Raw genomic sequence first — 24,846 nt, forward strand, 5'->3', positions numbered from 1 at the left:
GAGTCTGCCTTCTGAACCGGTGAGCGAACCTGCAAAACAGGGTAGAAGCTAACCGGACGGTGGTTGTCCGATTAACTCTCCGATGCTAAAGTCAGTTTAGAGCTTTGAGCAGCGTTTTGAGTATATGAATGTAATTGTGATTCTAGGCATACCTCGTGCTCCTTTTATAGTAGTCGAATATACCTAGTAGAGTTGTATTAGGCAGGTGAATCCTACTTTGTAGGGATTCGGCCGTATCGCAAGGATTCTCCTGATTTGTCGAGATCTACCTTAATCTGATAAGAGTCCTATTTAGGAACGTCTTCCTAAATAGTCTTATCTTCCTAAAGTAGAGCTTATCCTTCCATATGTAGTGTTTGTGTCCAAATAGGACAAGGTTTCCATATTTAGTCGTTTATCCGAATCCCGGACCTGACGCGCTCTTGGCGGATCATGTGGGATTCGGTCTTTATTAGTGTATTACCGAATCTTAGAGATTCGGTATCTCCTTCATATCTTTCCGTCTTCAGGGGGAGTACGGTGTCGCCTGAGAGTGGATCTCCTGCAACTCGGCTCCATTATACTTACAGTAGGATTCGGTATCCATCATTAGCCCCCCCGCAAGTGAGCTGAAGTAGTTTGGCATTTATGCCTTAGTGGATTTTAGCTCTTTTGGAGCTGAGTTCTTTTATGCGGGCGAGTCGCTTTGTATTCCGGGCGAGTCGTTTCATATGTTTGTGGGTGACGTTTCTTCTTTAGTAAGATTCTGTATTGCCACGTGTTGTCCATCAGTAGAGGGTTATGACTGGATGAACGACAAGTGTCTTCGTGCGCCATTAGTATTATGGGATCTCGTCTTTTCAGTTTCTTTGGTTCAGGCTATATAATAGTTCATTTTCTTTCATTTTCTTTCTTTTCCAACCTTTGCTTTCTCTGCAACTGCTAACCTTCAATTTCTTCAAGCTTTTCGTGGGTTTCCTTCTTCTGCTGTCAAGATTCCTCGTTTTCAAGTTGCTCCTTACCTTTCTTTTGATCCTGCGTATTTGCTTGCGAGGTATTTTACCTTTTCTTTAATTTTAATTTCCTGGTAGTTCTTCATTTTTGATTTTGTTCCTTCTGTTCTTGTTCTTCGCATTGTTCTTCGTCTTGTTCTCCTTCTTTTCCCTTCTTTTGATCTTTTAGAGTTTTAATTTTTTCATCATTCCGTGTTTCCCCCCCATTTAAAAATTTTAAAATGTCAGAAGTAACTGAGGGGGCGAAGGGTGCTCGTGATGAGCTAGAATATACGCGGAGCTCCTTGTCAAGAGAGCAGATACTCGGTTATGCCGAGGATTTTAGCTTCCCCGGGTCGTATGTTATTTTGAGGCCGGCGAAATCGTATCGGGCGAATCATAGCACGGATTCGCCTTCTAAGATAGTAATTTTTCACGAGCAACTTTTAGCGGGTCTTAGGTTTCCCTTAGAGTCTTTAATCGTAGAGGTCTGTCATAATTTAGGTGTTCCTTTGGGCCAACTGCATCCGAACGCGATTCGCCTTCTTTGTTCTTTTATGGAATCGTGCAGGGTTCGGATGCAGGAGCCTTCGCTTGCTCTTTTTAATTATTTTTATGTTTTCTCCCGCCGAAAGGGTGAGGAATTTATTTTTGCTGGTGGTCGACCGAATCGGTCTCTTTTTAGTCTTCCTTCTTCTTTGAAGGGCTGGACCCCTAAGTTTTTCTTGGTTCAACACTCTTCTTTCTCCTCTTTTTCGCGGAGTTTTACTTCTAGTAAGGTTTCTCTTACTAATGTACCTGATCTGGATGATGGGGAGAAGGACTTCGCCCTGTCTTTGCTGTCGGATTGTCGTTTTGACAAGCCCAAGCACAGCGTTCTTTTAGAGCAGTATTTAAGTCGCCGTGAAATACTTTTGGCGGATCTTCCTTTAGAAGGTATTTTTCTAATCTTTGTTGTTATGTTTTGTTTTGTAGGATGTCGACTTCTCTTGAACATTTGCTTGATAATTTTCATGTCGATATGACTGTAGATATGGGCGAGGTGACTAGCGGCGTTCCTAATCCCTCTACAACTGCTGTGCCGAATCCGACGCCTGATTCGGTGAATCCGGATCTTGATCCTGCTTCTGGAGATCAAGTTCCTGCTGCGACTTCCGAGTCGCCTCTGCTTCCTTCGAAGGAGTCAGGTCCTTCTCTGAAGGGGTTGCCTACCGCCGGCCAGAAGCGTCCTGCTGAGGACCAGGCTGGGGCTTCTACCAAGCGTCCCAAGAAGAAGAAATCTTCTGGGGTGTCTTTCGAGGAGGCACCTCGGTTTGCTGCTTGGGCGGACGCGCAAAATCCGCCTCGTCTCTCAAACGTCGCCATTCTTCATGCTTGCATGGAGAATATTATGATAAAAGAGGACATTGAGTCCATTGATCGCGAACATGGCGATAATTTGGCTGAGTTCGCCTGTCTCGGCGGTTTTTCGGTATGCTTCTTTCTTTTTTATATTATGATTTGTTTCTCTTTTTTCTTTTGTTTTTCTTATTTGTTGTCTTCTTTCGCAGGTGGTCCAGTCCATCGCTGTTTTGGAGCGCCGCCGAAGGGATGCGGTGGATCAATTGAAGAAACTCCAGAGAGATTCCGAATCCTGGCTCTCCGAGAAACAAAAGATGGAGGAGGAGGCTGGCGAGGCGACCGGTCTGATCCAACAGCTGAGGTCCTCCGTATCTACCAAGACTCGGGAGATTTCCGCTTTAGAGGCTCGGGTTCGAACTTTGTCCGAGGAAGTCGAGTCTCTACAATCTTCTTCAGGTGCTCTCGCTAAGGAGAGGGATGATCTGAAGAAAGAAGAGGGGCGTCTCCGCCGGCGATTGGGTGACTCTGGGAGCTTTTATTCCCAAGTCATGACTCAATACCGGTTGGCGATCGGGGCAAAGCTGCGGGAGCAGAATCCTGGCGTCGATCTTTCTGGAGTCAATCAGTTGGATCCTGCTTCTTTAGCGAAGGAGGTGAAGGCGAAGCTTGATAAGCAGAAGCAAGACGCTTTGAATAAGGCTTAGTTTTTATTTTCTCCTTTTTGTATTTTTTGCTTTTTAGTATTTGTTGCTTTCGCCTCTTTTTTTTTGTATTGGATCGTGGGCGGATCCTTTGTAATTTTTCTTCTGTTAATATAATGATCTTTTGACCATTGCCTTTCTTTATTTGTAGAGTTAATCTAAACTCGTTTGTTATTTTGAGAAGTTAATCTAAACTTCTGCTGGTGTAATTTATTTGTAGGTCCGAATGGATCCTTTTATTTATTTGACTCGGACGAGTCTAAATTATTTTTTAACTAAGATTCAAACGATTCTTGTTAAGTTGTATGTATTAGGTCTCGAGCGAGCCTATAAGATTTGTTTCGCCGAATCGCTTTTTATTTCAAAAATGGAAACAAGTACAAGCCCTGAATTTATTGATAATACTTTCTCAGGTGTTCTACATTCCAATATCTGGGTACCATGGACCCAGTTATTGTCTTTAGTCTATATGCGCCTTTGCCAGTAGCTTCTTCTATGATGAAGGGGCCTTCCCAATTAGCTTGCATTTTCTTTACTCCTGCGTTTCCTCTGCCAACTTCCGCGTTTCGTAAGACCAGATCGCCTCTTTGAAATTCTCTAAAATTCATTCTTTTGTTATGGTATTTTGCGGCTTGCTTCTTGTATGTAGCGGCTCGGGCTACCGCTTCATTCCTTCTCTCTTCTAGTAGGTCTAGACATAGTCTTGTTCTAGCCTCATTGGTTTCTTCTTCTAGATAGTTTACTCTGATACTGGGTATGCCAATTTCTACTGGAATTACTGCTTCAGTGCCGTAGGCGAGCCTGAAAGGTGTTTCGCCAGTTCCTTTTCTAGGAGTTGTTCTGTATGCCCATAGAACGCTGTATAATTCTTCTACCCAGTTCTCCTTGTACTGAGAAAGTCTCTTTTTTATGCCTTGTGCTATGGTTCGGTTGGTGACTTCTGTCATTCCGTTTGTTTGGGGGTGCGCCACCGAAGTAAATTTCAAATTGATCATTAGTCCTTTGCAAAATGCCTTGAACCGCTTGCAATTGAATTGTTTGCCGTTGTCTGCTATTACAGTGTGGGGTATGCCGAATCGGCATATTACTTCGTTCTTGAAGAATTCCTCTACTTTGGCTGCGGTGATGGTTGCGACAGGTGCTACCTCTACCCATTTTGTGAAGTGCTCTATTGCGACGATTAGGAATTTCGCTTGATGTTTTCCCGTTTCGAACGGTCCAACTATGTCAATCCCCCAAGTGGCGAACGGCCATGGGCTTTCCATTGATCCTTGAGGCACTGCCGGTACACGACTGATGTTGTCGTGTCTTTGGCATTTATCACATTTCTTGACTAATGCTTTTGCGTCTTCTTTGATGGTTGGCCAGTAGTATCCCTGGAGTATTGTTTTTCTTGCTATGGTGACTGCTCCTTCGTGCGCGCCGCATATTCCTTCGTGGATTTCCTTTAGGATGGATTCTCCTGTCTGAGGCGAGACACACCTAGACCATGGATGAGTTAATGAGGTTCGGTAAAGAACTCCATTGTGAAAAGAGTAGTTGGCAGATTTTCTGATGGTGCGAATGGCTTCGACTTTGTCTATTGGTAACTCGCCGCAGTCTAGATATTTGATCAGTGGAGTCATCCAGGAGTCGGCTTCCTCGATTGCCATGACCTCTGTTTTTCTGGTGCTTGGTGACTCGAGAATTTCCTTTAGCTGCATTTTAGTGAATAGATCTCCGAGTTCTGACGCTGATTTGGCGATGGCGTCGGCTTCGGTGTTTTCCTCTCTCGGGATTTGAATGATTTCCCATTGTCCTCCTTGTGCTTCTAGCTGTTGAAGCTGTGTTTTGACTTGACTCAGGTATTCGATCATCCCTGTTTCTTTGGCTTGATATTCTCCCTTGACTTGATTTACCACCAGCTGGGAGTCGCTATAGATCTTTAGGATTTCCGTTCTTATTTCTAATGCGAGGCCGAGGCCTGCGATTAGGGCTTCATACTCAGCTACATTGTTGCTGGCGGCGAATTGAATGTTTACTCCATATTCAATCTTGATTTTGTCGGGTCCTTTGAGGATGGCTCCTGCTCCAGCTCCTTTTTCATTTGATGCTCCATCTACGTGGAGTTCCCATACCAAGGCTGGTTTGGGTTGGCCGGTCTCGGTTGGAGTTATTTCTGCTACGAAGTCCGCCAAAGCTTGTGCTTTCAGAGTTGGGCGAGGTTCGTATCTTATGTCGTGTTCGCTGAGTTGGATGGACCAGTGGACTAATCTTCCGGAGGTTTCTGGTCGTTGGATCGCCTTTCGCAATGGTTGATTTGTCCTTACTACAACATTGTGACTTTGGAAGTAGTATCTCAGCTTTTTAGCTGTGGTCAGTACGGCAAGTGCCATTTTTTCGATCTCGGGGTATCGTGTCTCCGCGCCCTTCAGGACTCGACTAATGTAGTAGATTGGCTTCATCTCGTTATCTTCTTCCCTTACCAGCACTGTCCCGATGGTCTCGTTCGTGGTGCTGATGTATAGGTATAGTGTCTCCCCTTTCAGCGGTCTGCTTAGCAATGGTGGGGTGACGAGGAATTTCTTTATTTCTTCAAAGGCGTTCTCGCAGTCTTCATTCCATTCAAATTTTTGTGTTCCTTTGAGGGCTTTGAAGAAAGGCAAGCATCTTTTTGCTGAGCAAGACATGAATCTACCGAGTGCTGTGATTCGCCCGTTGAGTTTTTGAACTTCATTTATGCTTCTTGGTGCCTTCATGTCCATAATTGCTTTGATCTTCTCGGGGTTCGCCTCTATTCCTCTTTGAGATATCATGAATCCCAGGAATTTCCCGCCTTGTACGCCGAACGTGCATTTGTCGGGGTTCAGCTTCATTCCAAACTTATTCAGTATGCTGAATGTTTCTTCAAGATCTTTTGCATGGGTTTCTTCCTTCTCGCTCTTGATGATTAGATCGTCTACATACACCTGGACTCGCTTTCCTATCTCGTCTTTGAACATGAAATTCATAAGTCTTTGGTACGTTGCTCCAGCATTTTTCAAGCCGAAAGGCATTGCCGTGTAGCAGTAAGTTCCTCCCTCCGTGATGAATGAAGTTTTTTCTTGGTCTTGCTCCTTCATCTGGATTTGGTGGTAGCCTTGAGCTGCGTCGGCTAGGCTATACATCGCGTGTCCAGCAGTAGAGTCCACTAGTTGGTCGATATCGGGGAGAGGGTAGCTATCTTTAGGACACGCTTTGTTTAGATCGGTGTAATCCACACACATTCTATTTTTTCCGTTGGCTTTCTTTACGATAACTACGTTAGCTACCCATTCGGGGTAGTGGACTTCTCGTATGAATCCTGCTTTCTCCAGTTTTTCTACTTCTTCAGCGATTATTTTCTGTTTTTCTTCCGAGAACTTCCTTTTCTTTTGCTTCACTGGGTTCGCCGCTTCTGCTACATTTAGATCATGAGTAATGACGTGGGGGTCTATTCCGACTATTTCTGATGCGTTAGCAGCGAAGGTTTTGACGTTGTTTTTCAGCATGGCTGTGATTTCGCTTTCGATCTTTGGGTTCATGTTTGCGCCGAGATTTACTCTTTTCTCCTTGTCGAGTTGGAGTTTCTTTGTTTCGCCTTCGGGTGCTGTTTCTTTTTCTTCGATGTCGTGATTAAGGATTTCTTCTATTGCCATTGCTTCGCCTGATTCTCTTATTGCTTGTTCGTAGCACTTTTTCGCCTCGGCTCGGTTTGCTTGTATCGTGATAATTCCTTGTTTCGTCGGTATCTTCATGGTTAGCGCCTTTATGCTCGTCACGGCGGCTGAGTCGTGGAGGAAAGGTCTCCCCAGTATCGCGTTGTACGGCAGGTCGATTTCTACGACGCTAAACCGTGTAGGTAATTCCTCGCTTTTCCTTGTCCTTCCTAGCTTGACGTCGAGAGTAGTTGTTCCATTGGGCTTAATTGGCAAGCCCCCAAATCCTACCACAGGCGTGGCATTTCTCTTTAGTTCCGCTAGGTCTCCTCCTAGGCTTTCGTAGGCCTTTTTTGTTATCAGGTTTATTGCGCTTCCTTCATCGATTAGGATTCTCTCAACGTTCCAGTGTTCGATGATCATGGCCACTACCAGAGCTTCGTTGTGCTCTTCGGCTATTCTCCCGAAGTCCTCTCCGTCAAAAGTCACTGGAGGAGGAGTTGAGAGTTCTGTTGCTTTTCGTTTTCTCTGTGTCGTTTGATCTTTCAGGTTTACTCTTTCAGAAGTCATCTTCTTCAATGAGATTTGTTTTTGAGTTCAGAAAAGCTCCTTCTTTTGAAGTTTAGTTAAGCTTTTCCCACAGACGGCGCCAATTGATGGAGTCTGCCTTCTGAACCGGTGAGCGAACCTGCAAAACAGGGTAGAAGCTAACCGGACGGTGGTTGTCCGATTAACTCTCCGATGCTAAAGTCAGTTTAGAGCTTTGAGCAGCGTTTTGAGTATATGAATGTAATTGTGATTCTAGGCATACCTCGTGCTCCTTTTATAGTAGTCGAATATACCTAGTAGAGTTGTATTAGGCAGGTGAATCCTACTTTGTAGGGATTCGGCCGTATCGCAAGGATTCTCCTGATTTGTCGAGATCTACCTTAATCTGATAAGAGTCCTATTTAGGAACGTCTTCCTAAATAGTCTTATCTTCCTAAAGTAGAGCTTATCCTTCCATATGTAGTGTTTGTGTCCAAATAGGACAAGGTTTCCATATTTAGTCGTTTATCCGAATCCCGGACCTGACGCGCTCTTGGCGGATCATGTGGGATTCGGTCTTTATTAGTGTATTACCGAATCTTAGAGATTCGGTATCTCCTTCATATCTTTCCGTCTTCAGGGGGAGTACGGTGTCGCCTGAGAGTGGATCTCCTGCAACTCGGCTCCATTATACTTACAGTAGGATTCGGTATCCATCAATTTTAAATAAAGATAATAAAAAAAATTGTGTGTGAATTAATTACTTTTTAAAAGTGACAAAAGTTTTAGGACAGAAAAACATTTTTAAAATGGACAACTCTATTGGAATGGAAGGAATATAGTACAAGATTATTTACACCAAATAGCACAACTTTTAATGTTTTTGCAATTAAATCTATATTACTATTTGTCTCAAATATTAGCATAATCTTTTGGATCTTTTTAAATTTTAGCCTACATTACATTTCCGACTATTGGAATCCAACGTGGCTCGCCGAATCAGTGTCAACGCGCCTTCTCCATGTGACGTCGTTTTGGATTATTCACATCAAATAGTACGAATTACCATTTTGTCTCAAATATTAGCACAACCTTTTAAATTTTTTTAAATTTTAGCATAAAGCCTGTTTTCGGCCATTAGAATCAGAGCTAACCCTAATTACATCACATCCATAAACTCACAACTCTAATCACAATTATAAATTCACCAAACTCTAACAGTCAGAAATTCACAACCTTAACATCAATACCATAAAATTAGAAGTATAAAATTATATTTCAATCAAAACATCGAACAAAATTTCAAAAAAAGATGTCGGAATCAGAATTCTAATCCACATCAAAATTCTAAACTCAAAAATAAAAAAGAAAAATATGTAAAATAACTAAATTAATTTAGTACTCGATAATTTTTATAACAAAAGTGATGTATTTATAAAGCATATGCTTGTTCAGAGTACCTAGCAAATTTTTATTACTGAAATTCATGACCCTACATATGTTATTTTATTATAAATATGCATTTATTATTTTTAAATGTGCACATTGTATTCCAACAACCGCAAACAAGTTTTAGGTTAAAATTTAAAAATATTTAAAAGGTTATGCCAATAGTTGAGAGAAATGGTATTCGTGCTATATGATAAGAATAATCCAAAACGACTTCGCACAAAGAAAGTCACTAGCGCTGACGAGGCAATCCGGCGAGTCACGTTGGATTTTAATGGCCAAAAACAGAACGTAGGCTAATAAATAAAAACATTTGAAAGATTGTATTAATATATGAGATAAATGCTAGAGTAATAATTTGGTTAAATTGCAATAGACGCTAAAGGTTGTGTTATATGATAAGAATAACCTTATAAACAGTGGTGGAATTATGGAGGGTCGGCCGATCCTCCTCGCCGGAAAAACATTAAAAAAATAGATTTTTTGGGGGTTTTTAGTAGGTAACCGCCCCCTACATATGATAAGGGCGGTTTTGTCCCTGTAAGGACGGTTAAAACCGCCTCTAAAACTGCAACTTTACAGATTTGCTGCGTATTACTGCTGATTCGACCTTTTTAAGTTGGAGTTTTGGTTCCGCCGCCATTGTCTATAATAATTATTTATTTATTTTAATTTTAGGGGCCAGGTCTTGACAATCTCTACTAAGCATCTGACTCTCAAGAAAATATAAAAAGACATACATATTGAACACAAATGCTACATTAACAATTAATTTGTTTACAAAAACATTTTCATGATAGAATTTGAAGAATCATAACATGTAGATAAAATCACTTAAACAAAAAAATTGAAAACTTAAAAGAAAGTTAATAGACGTAAATCTGGACGAGGCTTACTAATCTTCAAAAGAAACTGAGCTCTTGCCATGTAAGTCTCTTTGTTTTCTCCATTATCACCTTCTTCACTAGAGATATAAAGATTAAGTTCTCTAAGTTTCTCACCAAAATGAACTAAATATCTCAACACAAATAGTTCATTCCATGTTCCTTTAAATCCTCTCACATTTACCACTCTTAGGCTTTTCTTGATGCACTTTTGAACAATCAAATTCTTGGACCAAAATTCTTGAGGATTAAATTGTAAAGGAGGAATATAAGCCTGAAATAAACCATAATACAAACGATTAATTACAGTTAGCCCATGATATAATAATTTGATTGCTGCTTTCTTTTTGAATTTGGATTACTATATATTTATTTTCATGTGTATTATTCGAAATTGTAAAAATATATGCCAATTTTAAAATATAAAGTAGGTAAAAATGAACTCATCTATCAACAATTATTGATGAATCTATCATGAATAAAGGTTTACAAACATCTGGTCCAACATTTTATATTTTGACGTAATTACACCCAGAGACAAAAAAATTAAAAAGTGTCTAATAAATATAAATAAAATACAATTAGATATCTTAAGTTAATTTTTATGAAAAACTGATCCATAATTTGGATACTATATCCTAAATTCAATGGATTTTCCAAATTAAACTAACTGATTATAGAAATAAGTTAAGAAAGTAAATGTAAATTATTTGCTACTTTGATATAGGTGATGCAAATCAAAAAATTTACTGAATTGCAATTTAAATTAAGACATGTTTCCCTAATAAATAGTGTTATATAAAATCATGCTAGAAACATGTAATTAAATAAATCCCAATCTAAACTTAAATTGCAATTAAAACGAGAAACTTACAGGAAAAATAGTTGCAGGGCCAATATCAAATGTAAGGATCTCAAGCAATGGACAACTATTAAGCATGAATCTGATGCCAAAGTATTCATTGAAGTGCATTGCAGTTTTCAATATTAAATGATGTGCCTGTAGACAGTCTTGGGAACCAAATGGCTCTTCTCCTTGAGGAATTATCTGCAATAAACCAGTACAACATCATGATTTATGAAAACATTTAGTGACACAATAATTACACAGAATAAACCGTACACTTAAGGCCCGTGTTATTTGACGTATTTGATCGTAAATTCGACATGTTAAGAGTATCCATATGTTGATCATGGATTTAGTATATGCAAAATGAAAAATTATCATCATTGTGAAACTTCGCAACGACTTTAGATTATATGATACTCTTATTTAAATTTTCAAAATAACAAACACGATAAAAAAATACCATAAATATATATATCTAATTTTAAAATGACGTACATCGCAAATGTCGTACATCACAAGACTATGTGCATTCATTACATGCATATAATACCCGCACGTAAATAACCGATAAGTACGTACAAATATAGATAATATATAAAAACTTTAAATTATAAGACAAAGTAAATACATTAAAGACTTTTATCTTTAGTTTATATGAATGAATGTAAATGTTACTAAATTATGTGTCAAAAAAAAATTACTAAATCAAATAAAATAGTCCATCTAACAAAAGAAAAGATTGAATGAGAATTACCTGAAGAAAAACACTGCATAGAGTCAAAACTTTAGCAGCATAAACTTGTTGTAAGAAATCATAAAGAAGATAACCAAATTCTCCATCAAACTCGGTCTGTAACCCAAAATCAAGATCAGCCTCTATCAAATATCTTGAACTCGACATGTTAAATTGCGCTATTCTCCCTGAATATTTCAAGAATTCTAATTTTGGCCCTTCAATCAGAAAATAATCTTGAATTAAATTACACTTATCAACCACCAAATTCTTTAGCCTCAAGTTCGGTAAAGCAATCTCAAAATGCTCTATGCCCCAGCAATTCTTTAAACTTAAACTCTCAATCAGAGGACAACTTACCAACATGGACTTAATTGAAACAATACTTATACCTATCCAACCAAAAGAAACACTCTTCAGAATACTAAAATTCGAAACCCTAGATGCATCAAAACGACACGAAATCAACTTCAAAGACACAATACTATCCTTAAGTAATTGATAAGTTTCTAAAGGTAATTCAAAAACTGATGACTCACGCCTATGGTCATGACCATCTTCTCTCCAATTAGGGTTTGAGAAATCTAATTCTAACTCGGTCACATTACGCGAAAGGGCGAAACCGACGAAGATCTTCATGTCAGGCAGAAATTCTTGAGGATTTGAACAAGTTAGAGCAAATCTTTGAATACCCTTGTGTGGGTAGTTTGCTATAAACTGCCTAACGAAACCGATAAAAACGTTTCGTTTGATGATTAGGGTTTCCTGATCGGCTTCTTGAGGTTTATGAAAGAAATTCTCATTGAACTCAATGTTGGTGGTTTCGCGCCAAACGTGAAGCCATTGCTTAGACAGGATGCTTGTTCTTACTGCTTCCTTAAATGGCAAGTAACTTGCGATAAGAACAAGTAAAGAGTGAGTTAGACTGTTGAACATGTCTGTGTTGTTAACGTTATTGTTGTTGTCGTCGGCCATGGTTTTGAAACGTTTCATTTTCTGTGTTCTTGTTTTTCTTGTGAGAAATGTGAGATTTATAGAGAAGTGCGGTTGTTAGTTTGGAAGTGACGATTGATGAAAGGGTGGGTGACTGTTCTAATAAAAGAAAGTACAGAACGTTTGCAACTGTCCGGTAGAATTTGGAAAAGATGGTAAGAAGAGAGACAACGTGAAAAATAGAACCAAAATGTATAATCAAATCGAACCGATAAATTCAATTTTGATATTTTAAAATTTTGATTTTCCCGGTTCGATTAGTTTTTGGATAAAAATAGTATTTTTTAAATTAAATCAAATAAAAATTATGTCAACTGAACTGACTACTGTGGTTCGGTTTCAAAAAATAATAATTAATTGCTTAAAGTTTTGTCCGATTTAATTTTATTTGATTCAATTTAATTTGGTTCGGTTTAAAATGAATGCAAACGGATAGAGTAGGAAAAAGTGTGATATAAAAGAGAAGAAAATCTAGGTTAGATTGTGGGATTCTGTCATTTACTTTTTTTGGTATATTATCCTTCTTTTTTTACCATAAAACATTAAAAGAACGTAATGCACTTGGTCATCATCAATAATACATCAGGATTGTTCATCACTTCAAGTTTTATTATTACAAACTTTTTATTTATAATATAACACGCGACGTAATTATATTAATTAGTATAATAAAACAACGGAAATAATGTATTTACGACGGAAAAATCCATAACTAATTTGTTTTCTAGTTATATTAATTCTATTTTAAGAAAGAAAAAGTTAATTCAATCGTCAATTGATGTCACTTTTACTGATTGAGTTTTTTCAATCTTATCATATCACGTGTCATGTCGTATTATAAATAAAAAGTTTATAATTCTAATAGCCATTTTTTTTCTCTTTTTTTCTCATCTCTTTCTATTACTTCATATGAGAAATCGATTATTCTATTCAAAACAACAATATTCTTTTAAGATTTTGAAAAAATTTAAAAAATCAATATAATTTTTTACTGTCTAGACAACATGAAACTCATACAAAATGTTATGTGGCAGCTTGTTAGGTTATCACGGCGTTTGGTTCCTTTCCGATTAAGTGGTTAATTAACTAGTTTAATACTGATTAATTAATTAAATAATTAACTTAATTTTATTAATAATATCTTTATAAATAATAAGATAGAAATTTAAATAATATTATATTAATCAAATACAGTATTTGAATTTTGTAGTTCAATCAAACTAAAAGATAGGTATTCCTACTAATTTGGAGGCAATTTAGTTATTTTTTATATATTAAAATTAAATTGGAGATAATTTAACTACCTATTCTAATTAAAACTTTAATTACAATAGTGATTAATTAAATAACTAATTAGTTAATGACTATAAACCCTTTATTTAGTAGTAAAATGAAAAGGATTATTCAGTAAATTTGTCTGTCTCCCCCTCCCCCATTCGTGCTTTTATATATAGTATAGATAGATAGTATAGATTAAAATAAACATTAATATTAATTAAGTTATATATGAAACATTTATCATTATCTCATGTATTGAATTTTTTTCTAGTCTAACGAAATTATTCTTTTTTTTATACAGCAATATTAATTTTTACCTTAATGTAATCTTAAACTTCTTCACTTTTCTAACAAATAAAAATAGTCCATATTTAACCCCAAGGCGTAGATGAGTAGGTAAGGCGCTCTTCTAGTTTAAGTGAGTTCGCGAATTCGAACCGTACTCATGTATGCAGCCGTTTAAAATTTGGGGCCAGAGCTTTGCCTCCCGCAAGGGACCTACCCGGCTCGAATGCGGATTAGTCTGAATGTGGAAAGTTTAAATGTGTCGTTTTATAGTTGGAACCCTCATGATCATATAAAAAAAAATAGTCCATATTATGAAATTCACTAATCACTGTTAGAGATTAACACAAATACAAATTGAATGAATTGTAAATTGCCTTGACCTTTTCAAATTCTAGACGTATTGTTTTAATTCTATTATTATATTTTTACTATTTTAATTTTTTCACATTAGATTTAGAATTTTAGTTTATACTAACAAATTTATAGGGCTTCTTACATAAATGCTCCTTTTGGTGAAACTCCCTGCATTTATACGCTGAAGACAAAAAGTATGCAAAAATACGCTTTTCCAAAGTTTCTTCTTTCTAATATACTCCACCTTTAATTAACTGAATCATTTTGTCTCAACAATGACCATCACACAAAGTAATTTTCTTCTTCAACATCATATTTTGAGCTAAATTATATTTTTCCTCCTCCAACAATTAAAGAAAATCAAATTGTGGCAAAATGATAAAGAAAATTGTCCGATTTCTACACCTAATTCTTCCATAATTGATGTTGCTGTTGTAATTATTTTATTTTCTGATCAGTAGCTGAAATTCCATTGCCAGCGGCGTTTCAAGAGAAGTTAGTATACTTACCTATATTATTTGGACTGGACAAATACTATCAAATTACATTAGCCCGACTTCGTCTCCTTTATAAAGATGTTTGGTTTTGATCCTCCGATGGGGTTTACCTTCATGCTTGATTCATCAAGATTTTCCTTGAACGCCGAGGTTGGGGTTTCTTTGCTACCTTTGCCTTTTCATGTTTAATGTTTGGTTTGCAATTTCAATCTACTGTTTATTGTTTGTGCATATCTGATTTTTTTTCTGTTAATTTGATGTTACATTAATTATTGTTATTATTCATGGTTGCATTCAATTGTATTGTTTATAGAATGAAAATGCAGTTCCATAATCATGCTTTCTTTTTCAAACTTCCTTAAATTTATGATATTTGATTCTCAAAAATCACGTTTTTATACAAGTAAATGAGATCCATGGTTTTTTTTTTAAGTTTGAATATCTATCCTGTTTTTTTACTTTAGTAGACAAATAGATCCATTGCACAACAGTTTTGTTATGATTTTCACTTCATTTCTTTATATGACAAGTTTAGATCTAATTCATTTTAGTTGTTATTGTGATGTTATGGTATTGCAGGTCCGACCATATTGTTTCTTCTTCCAATTTAGAAAAATATGAAAAATAGAAGATGAATGACATTATGTTGTGTTTTCTTATTGCAATTGAGTATGACTGCTTAGCTATTGCTTTTTTTTACCGCTGGTTTTTATGTCTTCTTACTATATTTTCTTGCAGTTTCTTAATGTATTATTTTGGTCTAGTTTAAATAGCTTTAAATTAGTTTATAAGTAGCTAGCTCGTAGCTTTTAATAATTATTTTCTTTTAATGTTAGTGTCATATAATAAAAAAATTAAGATGGACTTTTGTATATATTATAGTAACATGTTCGATAAAATACCTAAGAGAATAGTAACTTACTTTGATACTATGAATATATCCATGAGATGTCTTGTTATTTATTTATATGTTACTCCATTCGTTTGGGATTTGTTGATCGTTTGTTATTGATTTGAGAAATTGGTATCATCTCAATATTGTATTTTGTTTCAATAATATATACACAACATTAATATGCTTACTCTAATATAAACTGGTTCATTATATCATATAAATTAAAATATCTAGTAGAAGGTGTGACATTACATTGTATTTTTTATCAAAATATTTGTCTTTTTTTTATCATTAAGCATTACTAATTTAATAGATAAATCGTAGGCTACTTTGAGTAGCTTTTAAGTAGCTTATTGGTAGCTCGTCAGTACCTTTTAATATTTCTTATATATGATCATTGCTTGCAGGTATCAAAATCGAATCAATGATTTAAAGTTGACACTTGAATCCTGTCGGAGATACCATCATATGTGACAGAAAAAGTACATCCGCGACATGGTAAACCGAAGTGTGAAATTTTTTAAAAGAAAAATATTATGGAAGCATAAAAACTTCAAAAATAAGAAGAGATTCGTCAAACAAGGAGTGTTCGAGCATAATAGGAAAACATGTAGGAATATTAATAAAAATGATCATAACAATCATTTTAGCTATATCAATTATTATATAATTTTGTTGTGTTGCTTAAAAATATATAATACAAAATTTTCAATAGTTCGTTAGTATCTTTTCAGTAGCTTGTCAATAATTTTTCAGTATCTCGTCAGTATTTTTTTAATAGCTCAACAATAACAATCTTTTTTATTTAACATGGTAATATTGAAGTAAATTTCATGTAAATCTTTAATAGATCAACATATCTTAACAACATGTATTCTCATAGTAGTATAGTATTGAACTTAAATAATCATAAATACAAGAACATGAAGAATAAGAATCATAATTCATTATTAATCTAAAATTACAAAAAGTATAATATCATTTCTCATGTTTACATATTTAATATCAACAAAGTTATAAAATTTTGTCTCCGAATTTGCCAAGCTTAAGAAAAGAAATGACTAATTCATTACGGTCCACACAAATAACTATCGTTTCAGAATTTTCTTTAAAAGGCTAGACACAAAATCATGGTACGTCGACATGCTCTCAAACTTCTCAAAAAAAGATTGAAAATTTCAATTTCAACACACCTGCATTTATCAATAAAAAACACGCATCAAAAATAATTACCACTAATAGATGAAAGTTTCTTCTCAGAAACACAGTACAAACACCTTTCTAACACAAGAATACAAATGATTGCATTTTCTATTTCTTTCTTTGTTTTCAATCAGTTTATGTGAAAGAAAAAAATAAAGAAAAAATAATACATTGACGCCCTTTTCTAGCCTGGATGCATTTCATATCTGCTTGTCCATCTGTGTCTACAACATTGAACACAGAAGATTAACAAACATGAAAACAGCACATAAAATTAAATACCTAAATAACCAAAACTCAGAAACAAAAAAGGAGAAAATCATTATTTGTAGTAATTATGAACTTAGAAAATTGATTAAAACTAGTCTTTGTTAGTGATTTTATACATTAAGTAAGAAAAATGAAAAGAACCCATAAATTCAAACACCCAAATAACAAAAACCCAGAAACAAAAATTAGAAAAGACATTCAAATACCCAAATCCTTTTTTTACCTTTATAATAGAGATTGAAGCAATATTTTGAATGAATAAACAAGAACAAATATCTTAAAGAGGAAGATTCAGTCAGAAAAAGGGACTAGGCGAAGAAAACAATACAGAGAAAAGAGCAGGAAGACGACAAGCGAACGGTGTGGAAAAAAGCGTAAAAATGAAAAGAGAAATTTAAAAAAAGCGCACGCTTGAAAATCTAAAATGTGAAAGGGTAAGTTTACAATTTTTTTGGAAAAGAGCGTGCAGCAGGTCATTTCCTCAAATTTATAGTATTACTTTTGTTAGAATTTTATTCGTAATTGTACTGTAATTAAACTTCCCTTCCTTACTAAGTTAAATTAAATGTAAAACACTGATATTAGTAATACTATTGATTTTACGAATTGCAATATGCTATAAACCAGGTAATAATAGGCTGTCATTAATAATTTACAACAAATAAAAATAGTCCATACATGAATAAAATTCACTGATAAATGTTAGAGACTGACACAAATACCAATTGAGTGAGTTATAATTGCATTAACCTCTTAAAATTGTTGACGTAAACCAATTGTTTTAACGCTATTAGTTTACTTTCACTGTTTCAGTTTTCTCACTTTAGATTTAGACTTTTAATAAAAGAAAAATGCTAAATAACACGAAACTATTGACACACGAAATACACTAGTACTTTGCCGGTGGTGGTAATTAATACTAGATGTTAAACTTCTTTTAATTTTATTTATGCGTATAGGGAGGTATTGTGTTCAAATCTAGAAAGCAATCTTCAAATTTGTTTCCTTTTCCTTTTCATTATTTAATTATTTATTGTATAACTTTTTATTTTTTTATTTTATTTGTTTGTTCTATGGTTTATTTTTGTTAAAAAATAAAACAAAGAATTATAAAATTAAAAGTTATAAATTGCATTTTTGTTATAAAAAAAATCCACTCAGTCGTCTCTCTTTGAATTTTGTGAATATGAATTGGATATTACTATATACCGCTCCTAGATTACTAAGTTCCGTCTCTTTTTTTACCTCTCTGCTCTTTTAATTAAAAACTAAAAAAATTTACTAGACGTCTTCATAAGAAGTCTATCTTGGGAGATGTCTTCCAAAGAAGTCTCCCCCTTGGAGAGACGTTTTCCCAAGACGTCCCCATGAGATTTTTTGAAAAAAAAAATATTATTTTTCATTTTTTAAAATGAAACGAAATAGCCTATAATCTATACTTAAAAATAATAAAAGTATATTTTTTTGATAAAAACTCATATAAAAATTAATATATTTGTACTTAAAAATAATATAAGTGTATTTTTTTGATAAAAAATTAATACAAAATTAATATATCTGTACTTAAAAATAATTTAAGTGTATTTTTTGATAAAAAATTAATATAAAAATTAATATAAGTGTATTTTTTTGATAAAAATTAATATAAGTGTATTCGTGTTTGAATGTGAGTTGAAAGGATTTGAATGTGAGTTTTAGAATTAAGAAAAAGTAAAAGGGTATTTAGGTATAAAAAAGGGCGGTGCCTAATAATTTAGTGGTGACGTTTAGTAATCCACATATTAATTTTATAACTAGTTAAAATAAATGTTTTTCTAATTAAATTTCTAAAAATAAAAATACAGTAAACAAAGAAAAATAAAAATTATAAAATAAATAATAAATAAATATAAAGGAAAAAAGAAACTGAAGATTCTGCTTATGATTTGAATACCCATTTGGTATTAATTGTCAGGGTCGTTCTACAGTACAACTTAAGTTTAGGTACCACTGGCTCTCATATCCGTTAGATTATTTTTTGCTTAATTTCCTCCATTGATTATATGACCAGCTATTTATTCTGCCGGTGACATATTTAAGTCACAGTCATCTCTTATATCTTTTCCCTTGTTCTAACAGTGTAGTCTGTCATCATCTTTTTCACCTGACTAAACTATTTCTCCTATCTACAGTACCACGAGCGTTCATCGCTCTCTGCCTTTGATTTTTCAATTGGGGACCTCCCCAACTTTAACCAGTTCAGTACAATCAAACGACTTCATCTACCCCGGGCCAGTTGGATCATGAGATATCTTTGATTTTCTTTTTTAGATTTATTCCTATTGATGGAGGGGAAGCACTTTTGGAAGATCGAAGAACTCTCTACCCATTGGAAAATTTCTCAGTGTGCTCTCGTGGGTGCATTGGAGATGTCCATGTATATCAGTCGGTTAGAGTTTTTTCAACGGGCAATTACCAGACGACATGAATAGCTTCAGACATTGAAATGGTAAGCAATACTTTGATGTTTCTGCGTAAAATATTATAGTTGTTAATTTGAATTTCAGTTTATTTGATGAATCATTATTTGGCTTTGTGAGGTTTTGGGATGAGGAATGAAATCACGTGGAAAAGGTGAGCTTTGAAATTGAGTTAGCTGCCATTGCCAATCAATGAATTTCCAGTTAGCGATGAAAGTGGTTGTTTTGAGATGTGCAGGCTCCATATGGCCCTCCATGAGTGATGTTACATGTGGTCTTCGTTTTCCTGGACAACATTTTTGAGTAATAAGAGGAAGCTTATATTATGTTCAGAGTATAAACGCATCTGCTGGTGTTGTTTGCATTATTGAATTTGATTTATCATGACTCCTTTATTCTTGTTTTTTTATTTTCATTTAGTAGGCTATTCTCCCTTTGAGGGGTAAAATTCTAAATGTAGAAAGAACAGATGAAACTACAATGTACAAGAATCAAAAAATTCAAAATCTGTTTCTAAAACTCTTGAATATCTTCAATATTGAAGTTGCAACATGAAATCTGCAATGTGTCATTTATTTTGGCCTTGAGGTTTTTGAAACATGGTACTATAATGTGGTACCTGCATAATAACATTCTGTTTGTGTAGCATGGATTAGGTTCCAAGTTTGATACCATATTACCATTGAATAACTAAAATAAACTGTAGAAGTAGCATAATGCATATCAGAGAACAAAAAGTGCAAAGCAAAACACATGAAATGTTAATAAAAAAAGGTTATAATCACATATGATCAAAATTATAAATAAAAAGTGGCTTCAAAAGGCTGAAATTCTACAATCATCTAAGAAAAATACAAATGTTTTATTTGTAATTCAAACAAAATGACCAAAATTGAATGTGATTAGTGCACCATCATAGAAAAAATCTCTTGTTTCTAATAAAGTAGGACTAGAAGACAAGTAAATTTTTAGTAGTTCACATCAAGTCCTAATAATTACTTATTTTTTAAAGATGCATCAATGACTGGAGAACATCAAATTGGCTCTGTTTTATATAATTTCATGTTGTTGATCGGTCCCACCACCGGTAGCCACACAACCTTGTATTGTCTCTCGGTTCTTATGTTGCCTTGCTTCATGATATTCAAGCATTGAAGGCTCTTCATGAGGAAGATCAAGATCTGAAATGTATTGCATTTTTCCTCCGATGTTCTTCGAGACTAACCTGCAACACAAAAAAAATGTTTGAGAATTCGAGTTTTTATGTTCTGATAATTCATAATTACATAAGAAATTAATGAATTAGTGTAAAATGTAATCAAACCCTTCTAATGATCTTTTAAAGCATCACTTTTAATACTAAACTGCAACTTGTTACAATCTGTTACGTAGACTGTAAATTTAATGATCTTTTTTTCATGATTAATTGAGAATTCCAATTGAGTAAACCGTTGCACCATTCATGCTGCTAGTACTTCCTATTTTGATCAGCATTTTAAGTTTAGCTACAAAAAAGACCCTACGCCACAGAGAAAGAGAACCAAATCACATACAAAAATTCCCGAGACAAAAATTTATTTCCGTCTTCTAAAGAGCGATTTTCAATTCTATTTGATGAAACACCGCGGGGTATTTCATCTAAAGCTAAGCAAACATCAAAAGATGGAAAATACTCGGTGTATATCATTACATTTATTTTGAAGTCAATGCCATTTCCTATCTTGTATAAATGAATGCGTTTATGAGTGGACATATAAGCCGGCGAAGTTATAAGAGCTTATAAAAGGTATACATACCACTTGGGTCATTTTCATTGGAAGATTGATCTTTCTCTATGTTACGGCCAAACTTTCTTCTTCAATCTGGTCACGTCCTTCAAGGAGTATACCAAGATAATCATACACATTGCTCTGGATGGTTAATTTAATATTTTCCTGCTCGTCCTCCGTGAAAAGGGCAGGTTTACATAGAATCTCGGCCTGAAAAAAGATGATGAAAAATAAAACTAAAAGTCTTTTAATTGAAATTAAGTGGACTATCTAGATTAGGCACATATAAAGACAAAAGTTTTCTAAAATAGGGAAATAAAAAGCACCGTAGTCTGAGAACAAGGGTACACCAATCCATTCATGTTAAACTTAGATGTCTAAAGAACTAAGTTCACTTACAAGAGCAATTTCAAAATGCAGTCCACTGTCATATATAATGAACTGAACATATCTTCTCATAACCTTTACATAGTTAAATGGATTGGCACAAAATCTATTTTCAACAACTAACACTTTATATTTAAAGCCATACGGTATGCATCAATTAAAAAAAGCATTCATAATGATTTCATCCTACAACATTCTAGCTTCTAAGTTCCACTTTTGTTATCTCTCGGTCATTGATGTAAACCGGTGTGTTTCCGTTGCTAGCATCCGCATTAATAGGACCACCAGCAAATGAGCGCTTATGATCAGCGAAGGCTTCTACCCTTCTTGTTATATATAAGCTATCACAACCATTAGCGCCCGTATTATATACAGGCTCATCCAAAGTACGAGAAAAACAAGTATATCACAAAGTACACTACATTCACCTTTCCCCAAAGACCAAACACTTTACTATACCAATAGTTTTCGGGTTCAGCTTCTTTGGTGGACTTGGACAAGTCTGGAGCTCTTCGTGGAAAAGAGGTATCCCGTTCACATAAACATACTCAAAAGGCAAAAAAATTGTATGAACCTGTTAAATATTCAAGTTTAGTATTTGGCTCCAAAATCTCTTCCAAGTATTTTGACTTTGAAAACTCTAAAAGAATTACAAATCCAATTGCAAGCTCTTAAAAAACTCATGGTGACAATTTTACAATTTTGAGACAATCATATAAGAAGCTGTCACTTATCCTGTTTTGAGACAATTTTACAATTTTGAGACAATCATATAAGAAGCTGTCACTTATCCTGTTTAGAGACAATTTTACAATTTTGAGACAATTTTACAATTTTGAGACAATCATATATTTTAACAATTTTGAACCTGTCACTTATCCTGTTTCTCAATTCATCCAAGCTAAATCTACTTAAATTAAAATAAACAAATCTACTTAAATGACATATTAACAATCACAAAGCACCAGAGACAGAAAAAATTATCCACCTCTAATTAAACCCTAACTAAAATTAAGGTGTTTCATTTTCATCGTTACTTTTACTAAGGTTATCCAATTACGAAGAATTTGATGCATCAATCAACTAAAAAAACAGAAAAACTCAAATCAAAAGAGAAGGCAAAAGAAACCTGATATTTATGATCTTTAGTAGACGAAGAGAAGATAGAGGCGGCGATTGAGACACCAGCATAACAAACAGTAAAAGCAACCGTATAAGAATTAGTTTATACAATTTTAAGGCATGCCGATATTATCCCTAACAAATTTGGCGATATGCCATTATTGAATTTTAGAATCATTTTCTGGATGAACCAAAGCAGAAAAAAACAATAGCAGTGGTTTATGTTAAGTTTAGGAAAGAAAATAAGAAAGGAAGAATAAATAAGACGTTTAAAGAAAATAGTCAAATGAAATAAAATTAAAATTACCTGCTATAGCAAGTTCAAGCAGGTGAATGACATAAGTGGTACTACAACCTAAGTGGTACCGTATAACTAGCCTAATTGTCACCACTATAACATGAATAGTGTAATTCGTGTGGTAACCGATTCGTGTTATTTAGCATTTCTCTTAATAAAATTATACTAACTAATTTATATTATTTTTATTAAAATTGGATTCATATTTCTTAATTGATTTACTTTTATTGACTTCATTAATATAAATTGACTTGAATAATGTACACAGGGGCGGAACTACCCTTAGGCTCGGGTAGACTTGAGCCCGGGCTGCCGTCGGAAATATAAGGACCGAGATCGGAGCTTGTTGAAGTCGGAGAAGTTTGGAGCTTTTCAGCCATGGCTGAAACTTAAAATATAGAGTACAGCAGTCAGGGCTGTTGGGGAAGAAGACACATAAAGCGTCTATTTTTTTTAGGTTTTAAAAAGAACTGAACGACAGTCGTTCTGTTCTTTTTTTAAATGAAGACCAAAACGACATAATCGTTTGGACTTCATTAAACTTGAAAAAAAAGGGGCCCCTGCTGTTTTAATGAAACAACTCAAACGGGACAATGTCAATTGCTTTGTCAAAATCATTTGTCAAACTTACAGAAATAAATGAAAATTAATTATCCTCATCAAACTCCATTACCACACAATTATGAATTAACCCATCAATTCTTTTCTTAAACTTTTTATTAAATTCTTAATTAATTTCATTAACTTTTTCACTAAATCAATCAATTTTTTTATATATTCTCTAACTTTTTCATCTAATTCATATGACCTAAATTTCACAATTTCTAACCCAATTTTCAATTTTTTCAATCTAATTCTTCTAATTTTAAATTCTCCTCCAAAATTAAACAATCTACAATTTTTAACTCAGTATTTTCCTTTTAAATTATATTCATATAATTAATTTTATTTATAATATTGTAAAATAATGACATTTACTTGATTTTTTTAGGTTTTTGAACTTGATTTATTTATGAAAAAATTAAAAAAAATTGGATAAATTACAACAAATATTTTTAATTATCGTCATTTTTTTTTGATAAATAATTGATGAATTTAATTATTTGAATATTTTATAAAAAAATAAAAACAAATTGATTATAACTAATAAAAATAATTTAATTTAAATTATGGATAAATTTAATATCAAAACAACAAAAAATGTCAAACTCTTGTGATAGAGAAGATAATGTACTATTTTTCATTATTATTACACTTCATAATTCTTGTAAGTTTAATATCTTTTACTAATATTAGGTTGATGACGAGTTCATTTTACAATATTTCCAAGTTATGCAGACGCGAAGAATACAATTGTCTCGCTGTGATTGAAACTTATATAAAATTCTACTCTAATATTTACTATTTTCTTTTTTTTTTTTAAAAATCTATACATCATTTAAATATTTATTATTAATTACATGTTATTTAGCCCGAGCTGGAAAAAATTTCTGGTTCCGCCACTGAATGTACAGATATGATAAATAAAACAGTAAAAAGTTTAATTTAATAGGAGTCTAATGCTAGCAACGATAAGAAATTTAATTATAGACATTATCTTTAAACTACTTTAAAATGGTGATAATAGATTTCATTAAAAATATATTTTATCTTAAAAATATAAAACGATAGAAGTTTAATTTCAATAAAATGTTATAGATTCATATTTCTTAATTGATTCACTTGTGCTAATTTCCCTAAATACATGTTTCGCCAAAATAATTACATCTTTACATTGCAAGTTTTGAGTTTTATTTTTTGACTTTTTGCCCTAACTTTATTTACCTATTTTGTTTTTTTATTTACCAAAATACCTTTTTCGGTTTTTCAATTTCGGTTTTCGGTTTTTTCGGTTCGGTCAACCAAACCGACTGAAACGAC

General features: G+C 34.0%; 2 protein-coding genes and 1 long non-coding RNA gene across 3 annotated transcripts; 1 reads left to right on the forward strand and 2 right to left on the reverse strand.

Annotated features, from left to right (window-relative positions):
• On the forward strand, positions 1-3,016 carry LOC126666704 (uncharacterized). The gene is made up of 2 exons (XM_050359551.2): positions 1-2,442; positions 2,522-3,016. Exons 1-2 carry the CDS (start codon positions 1,948-1,950, stop codon positions 3,014-3,016), a joined length of 990 nt encoding a protein of 329 aa, XP_050215508.1. The 5' UTR covers positions 1-1,947.
• A 6,485-nt stretch (positions 3,017-9,501) lies between these two features.
• On the reverse strand, positions 9,502-12,088 carry LOC126668140 (F-box protein At3g62230-like). The gene is made up of 3 exons (XM_050361356.1): positions 11,135-12,088; positions 10,405-10,578; positions 9,502-9,804 (listed from the first exon to the last, which is right to left on the reverse strand). Exons 1-3 carry the CDS (start codon positions 12,086-12,088, stop codon positions 9,502-9,504), a joined length of 1,431 nt encoding a protein of 476 aa, XP_050217313.1.
• An 8,175-nt stretch (positions 12,089-20,263) lies between these two features.
• LOC126670151 (uncharacterized) lies at positions 20,264-23,341 on the reverse strand. Its single transcript, XR_007638666.2, has 4 exons — positions 22,636-23,341; positions 21,935-22,080; positions 21,147-21,329; positions 20,264-20,575 (listed from the first exon to the last, which is right to left on the reverse strand). It is a non-coding gene; the product is annotated as an uncharacterized LOC126670151 (long non-coding RNA).
• Positions 23,342-24,846: the final 1,505 nt, after the last annotated feature.

This window comes from Mercurialis annua, linkage group LG2 (genome assembly GCF_937616625.2).
Source record: "Mercurialis annua linkage group LG2, ddMerAnnu1.2, whole genome shotgun sequence".
NCBI classification, from domain to species: domain Eukaryota; kingdom Viridiplantae; phylum Streptophyta; class Magnoliopsida; order Malpighiales; family Euphorbiaceae; genus Mercurialis; species Mercurialis annua.